At 46.9% G+C, this 6,396-nt stretch overlaps 1 protein-coding gene across 1 annotated transcript; it reads left to right on the top strand.

Annotated features, from left to right (window-relative positions):
- The first annotated feature begins 4,399 nt into the window (after nucleotides 1-4,399).
- LOC138359220 (transcription initiation factor TFIID subunit 1-like) lies at nucleotides 4,400-5,074 on the top strand. The gene has a single exon (XM_069318212.1). It carries the CDS (start codon nucleotides 4,400-4,402, stop codon nucleotides 5,072-5,074), a length of 675 nt encoding a protein of 224 aa, XP_069174313.1.
- Nucleotides 5,075-6,396: the final 1,322 nt, after the last annotated feature.

Here is a 6,396-nt window from a genome sequence, read left to right as displayed (position 1 = left end):
AGAGAGAGAGAGAGAGAGAGAGAGAGAGAGAGAGAGAGAGAGAAAGACAGAGAGAGAGAGACAGAGAGAGAGAGAGAGAGAGAGAGAGAGAGAGAGAGAGAGAGAGAGAGAGAGAGACAGAGAGAGAGACAGAGAGAGAGACACGTGTAGGGTCACCCAGCACGAGGCACCAACATGGACAGTACCCACCACAACAAGTGTGGCGAGATAGCCTCCCAAAACAACACAACTGAATACCGTCACTACACGAGAAATGTGAACACGTCCGGTCCTCCCCAGTGGCCACGAATCAAGGCCACAGCCATTTAGGAAGCGTCGGCGTGGACCGTACACGCCAGAGACCACGCAGGCGGCGTGGAGCGTACAATTTGTATGTTAATTACGTTAATGAGATTTAATCAGTTGCGCGCCATCTAGGTGAGTGTTATTCGCAACGACGGCACTGATCTTGTAGTTACGGTGCACAGATACCAGCAGTGGCGGGGTGGTTGTGTGGGGTACTTGTGGTTATTGTGGTAGTTGTGGTGGTTATTGTGGTAGTAGTTGTAGCGGTAGTAGTTGAAATAGTGGCAGCAGTTGTAATAGTGGTTGTAGAGCCTTGCGGCAGAGCGCCATGTGGCAACGGAGCTCTATAAAGCTCTGCGGCACGTGATCTGAGCAGAGCAGCGGAGCCCACCAACCCTCTGGATCAGTGGGGGATCGAACGGCGACCCTGCAACAGGACGCGAAGCTGCTCCGTGTACCCACCAGTCCAAACACACCGACAATTCTGGCATTAAAAACCCTCACGTTCTGATATACACTCTCAGTCAGACTCCAGTTACTGTTGCATTCAGGAGTTGCATTGTGGGTTGCATTGGTCAGTGCAATTCAACTCAATGTAAATGTATTGTACACAAAGGAGCCACAATGACGTGGTATATCCCTGGAAACACAAACCGAAACTGTCTCTATTTTCCGCTTGTTACAACTTGTAATAAAGTTGTTACATCTTGGCTTAACGTGTTTATGACGTATTAGAACGTTGTTACAACTTGCTATATTGGTTGTTATAACTGGTTAGGAGAGGTTAAAACTTGTTCGAACGTTGTACCAACGTCGTAGTTTCGGTGTGTGTTTGGCGGGTTCAGGGGAGACAATCATTACCAAACTGTTCTGTTATTACTTCACTGTTATGTTATTGTTATCCATAACAGCTGTCTAACTCCCGGGTACCTATTTACTGCTAGATAAAGTGGAATCAGATGAAACTGAACCCTGTCCAATCGTTTCTGCCCCGCTCGGAAACACAATCCGGGTCCACTAGTTGTGAGCCTAAGACGTAGACCACTGTGCTACTGCCCTTCCCTTGCCCTCCCCCCCCCCCCAAGTTTCACATAAGCCTTGCTAGATTTTTTCCTGAGTAATGGTTCTTATATTACAGCTTAACTGTACACACAGTTCAAGTCATACTTGAATATTTTTAAAGAGAAAAGTTTGGCTCACTGAGGATTTTAACTTTACAGATTATACAGTAAAATATCCCACCTGGACCAAGGCAGCCCTCAGGTCTACCCCCACACCGTCCCAGGTGAGTGCACCTTTTTAATTGTAGTCTGAAAGTTTGCAAAGATGTAAATGCCGCTGATGTTATCCAGTTAAGATGTTCCTCTAAGAAGAGCAGCGATGCGGGGTTACGCCACGAGGCTTTTCGTCTGTGTAGTTCAAAGGAGGTCATCACCCAGTTGTGAATCTTGTATTCTACTCCTGTTCCCAGAATTAATATTCATTACCTGACATTTTCTGGAGTTGAACTCTAGCAGACACTTGTTATATCATTCCGTGTTACTCACCTAGTTGTGCTTGTGAGTGTTGAGGTCTGGCTCTTTGGTCGAGCTCTGGCTGTGTGTATTCACCTAGTTGTATTTACCTAGCTGTGCTTGTGGGGGTTGAGCTCTGCTCTTTCGGCAACTCTCTTAACTGTTGGTCAATCAACAGTTACTAACTACTAAGTGATGTTTTTTCACACACACACACACACACACACACACACACACACACACACACACACACACACACACACACACACACACACACACACACACAGGAAACAGCCCGTAACAGCTGTCTAACTCCCAGGTACCTATTTACTGCTAGGTAACAGAAGCATCAGGATGAAAGAAACTGCCCATTTTGTTTCTCGCCGGCGCCGGGAATCGAACCCTGGTAACAGGATTACGTGCCCAGTGTGCTGTCCACACAGCCATCGGCGCCCTGTATGTGTGTGTGTGTGTGTGTGTGTGTGTGTGTGTGTGTGTGTGTGTGTGTGTGTGTGTGTGTGTGTGTATGTGTGTGTGTGTATGTGTGTGTGTGTGTGTGTGTGTGTGTGTGTGTGTGTGTGTGTGTGTGTGTGTGTGTGTGTGTGTGTGTGTGTGTGTGTGTGTGTCCCTGGTCGTTACTCCTTCTGTGTTGAGACACTTTTTGACAGTCATATGTTTATGTGTTTTTTCCATCACTCTTTAACAACATTAAAATAGATTTTAAAACCGAAATTACATATGAAATATTAAAACCCCAAAAATATAAATACAGAAATAAAGAACAAACGTGATAAAGGGGTACAAGGGAACGCAATATCCCAAATGATCACAGAAATCGGAAAGAGAAATTGAAAGCACGAAGAATAGGCGAACGAAAGAAGGAACCAAGAAGGAAAGAAGCACTTAGGAACACACAACTGAGCCAAGTAGCACTCAGGAACAAACAGCTGGACGGCCAAGTCATGTAGGAATACCTTGCAATGATACTGTTGATAAAAGATGGCAATTAAGAGGAGTAATGTAGCTATTTACATAAGACAAACTCAAATCCCAGATTAAGAGATAATTGTAGATAAAGCCATTGCAGAATATGTACAGTGAGCACGACACAGCAGCTGGAACATCAGGATCAGGGCGCTGGTACAAGAATTCAACCAACTACGAAACAATTATTCTGCTGAAAGACCACAATAGAAGAACAGAAGTACACTTACACGACACCAGGCTTGGAGACCCAAGTGCATGGGGAATAGACTCACAGCATCCACAAGGAGAGAGAAAATGTCAGCATTGTGGGGTTAGAAATTCTCAATAGACCACTGGAACATTATCTAACACAGTGCACAGTTACAGCCACAACAGACCACTGGAACATTATCTAACACAGTGTACAGTTACAGCCACAACAGACCACTGGAACATTATCTAACACAGTGCACAGTTACAGCCCCAACAGACCACTGGAACATTATCTAACACAGTGCACAGTTACAGCCACAACAGACCACTGGAACATTATCTAACACAGTGTACAGTTACAGCCACAACAGACCACTGGAACATTATCTAACACAGTGCACAGTTACAGCCCCAACAGACCACTGGAACATTATCTAACACAGTGCACAGTTACAGCCACAACAGACCACTGGAACATTATCTAACACAGTGCACAGTCACAAATCAAATAAGATTCCAACCAAGATTTAACATCGCAGAAAGTATTCAATACATTAACCATCCAGCTACTTGGGTTGGACGGTAGAACGACGGTCTCGCTTCATGCAGGTCGGCGTTCAATCCCCGACCGTCCAAGTGATAGGGGTCATTCCTTCCCCCCCCCCCCCCTGTCCCATCCCAAATCCTTATCCTGACCCTTCCAAGTGCTATATAGTCGTAATGGCTTGGGGCTTTTCCCCAATAATTCATTCATTCAACACATTAGCCACAACGTTCCTGTAGCCAACATAGGACCCATAGATACTCATCCACCGCCTGAGTGAGACAGAGATAGCCATAGACACTCATCCACCGCCTGAGTGAGACAGAGATAGCCATAGATACTCCTCCACCGCCTGAGTGAGACAGAGATAGCCATAGACACTCATCCACCGCCTGAGTGAGACAGAGATAGCCATAGACACTCATCCACCGCCTGAGTGAGACAGAGATAGCCATAGACACTCATCCACCGCCTGAGTAAGACAGAGATGAGTATTATGAGAAACATTTGGTGGACCAGCTAGGGGGATATCCCAGAAACACCACCACAATGAGCCAATTGGCGTCCAGGAAAACTCCAGTCAAAGAGCTATCATTGAAATGTTGCATGATAAGAAGCGCAGAGGCAGCGTGGGGCGTAAGTATACTGTCTAGGGAGCACTGGGGTATACCCCAGCCGGGCGGGGCGGAGTATACCCCAGGCGGGCGGGGAAGCAGCAGGAGGAGAGGCAGCTGTAACGGAGGCAGCTGCTTCAGAGGTGGAGCAGCTGCAGGGTGACGGGGCCGCCCTCGACACGCTGGTATGGGCGACAAGGGGATACGAACACAGGTACCAAGAAAGAAGGAGAGGAGGCGAGCGGGATATTAAGGACAGAAGCATGGAGAACAGGGGCATGGAGGACAGAAGCATGGAGGACAGGGGCATGGAGAACAGGTGCATGGAGGACAGAAGCATGGAGAACAGGAGCATGGAAGACAGAAGCATGGAGAACAGGAGCATGGAAGACAGAAGCATGGAGAACAGGAGCATGGAAGACAGAAGCATGGAGAACAAGAGCATGGAGAACACGAGCATAGAGAATAGGAGCATGGAGGACAGGAGCATGGAAGGCAGAAGCATGGAGAACAGGAGCATGGAGAACAAGAGCATGGAGGACAGAAGCATGGAAGACAGAAACATGGAGAACAGGAACATGGAGAACAGAAACATGGAGGACAGAAGCATGGAGAACAGAAGCATGGAGGACAGAAGCATGGAGAACAAGAGCATGGAAGACAGAAGCATGGAGAACAGAGGCATGGAGAACAGGAGCATGGAGAACAGAAACATGGAGGACAGAAGCATAGAGAACAGAAACATGGAGGACAGAAGCATGGAGGACAGAAGCATGGAGGACAGAAACATGGAGAACAGAAGCATGGAGAACAGAAGCATGGAGGACAGAAGCATGGAGAACAGAAGCATGGAGGACAGAAGCATGGAGAAAAAAGACTTACACTCTGCCTTCTTGTTAATCTTTCCTCCAACAATAAATGACGCGATTATGCTTTAATGCGCGTGTTTAAAGCAGCATAACTACAGCCAGTTTACAAGCACAATACACACTCTCGGAGAATTGGTTGCTGTACTCGCCTAATGGAACTCGTTAGGGCTAAGACTCAGCTCCTTGGTTCCGTCTCTCAACGCTCAGTCAACTAATGCATAAGTTCCTCAACCTCTCGATATCTCACAGTCTAAGGGCAATATATTTGGTTATTACGTTGGAAACAGCGTGCCCTTGTCTGCCTTGTTTATTTCCCTAGACATGAGTTTGTGGTGATCAAGTTCCGTCTTTATCTCTTTTCCTTTCCAGTGACGAGATGTTACTAAAATATAATACTAAGTCTTTTAGTATTTTCTTGCGAGTCTTGTCTCTCAGCTCTGTGACTAGTCTGGTGGCATACCTCTGACCTTTCTTACGGGATTCGAACACAACAGTGGCGTTGCATATTCCAGAATGGGACTGACATATGTTATTTACAAAGTCCTGAACGACTCCCAGGTTACATTGCTGAAGATAGTTATGTGGGCCGACTTTGCATATGCCGCTGAAGATACCCGTCTGCTGTGGGCTTCTGATGACAGGTTCGGTCTAATAAACCCAACGGTTTTTTCTCAAATTCTAGAAGTGTTGCCAAGTGTTGTGGTGTGTAGTCCAGTTTTACTCTATTCCCGCATATAAGGGTCCAACCTTATATGAGGGAGCTATTTATTTTCTATGAAGCTTTTCGAGGTAAACTAAAATATTTACAATCAATTAGTATGTCACATATGCACTTACTAAATAAGCCAATATTGACTATAAGCAAGAGCGAGAACGGGTTGTAGGGTCATAACTCCCTGATTGTATATACCTCGAAGAATGGTGAAGTAATTTTTGTACATTTAATTAGAAGCCTGAGAAGTCGGTTGACGGCAATTATGATTTTTGCTCGTTACGAGACGAGGCTCCAAGCTTTTCCTCCAGGAAAAATGTCGCGGAGGAGGAGCACTTTGCCGCCCAAAGGGGCGGGGCTGTGGTGCATTGTGGGAGCAGCGCCAGCCGTCTTCTGATTGGTCAAGAGCGGGGGCTTGGCCCAGTTGACCAATGGCGTGGAGCCCTGGGCGTGACGTTGCATGACGTCACGCGTCTATGCTTGAAGGCGCGAGAAAGCTTCCCCTGTGGCGGAACTGAGATGATGTGCGCTCTAGGGCTCTCTAGCCTGGGAGGCGAATAAGCCTCCGGAGGAAATAATTCGCCCAAAATTACTAGTGCAGACGACGAGGATGGCTTATTATCTCCTACCGGAGCATCTGGGGGCAGAGCCGCGCTGGTTGAAGAGGAGACCAGGAGCC

The sequence above is a fragment of the Procambarus clarkii genome, chromosome 89 (assembly GCF_040958095.1).
Source record: "Procambarus clarkii isolate CNS0578487 chromosome 89, FALCON_Pclarkii_2.0, whole genome shotgun sequence".
Lineage (NCBI taxonomy): Eukaryota > Metazoa > Arthropoda > Malacostraca > Decapoda > Cambaridae > Procambarus > Procambarus clarkii.
The sequence above is the reverse complement of the archived record's forward strand: the minus strand, read 5'-3'. Positions and strand labels throughout refer to the sequence as shown.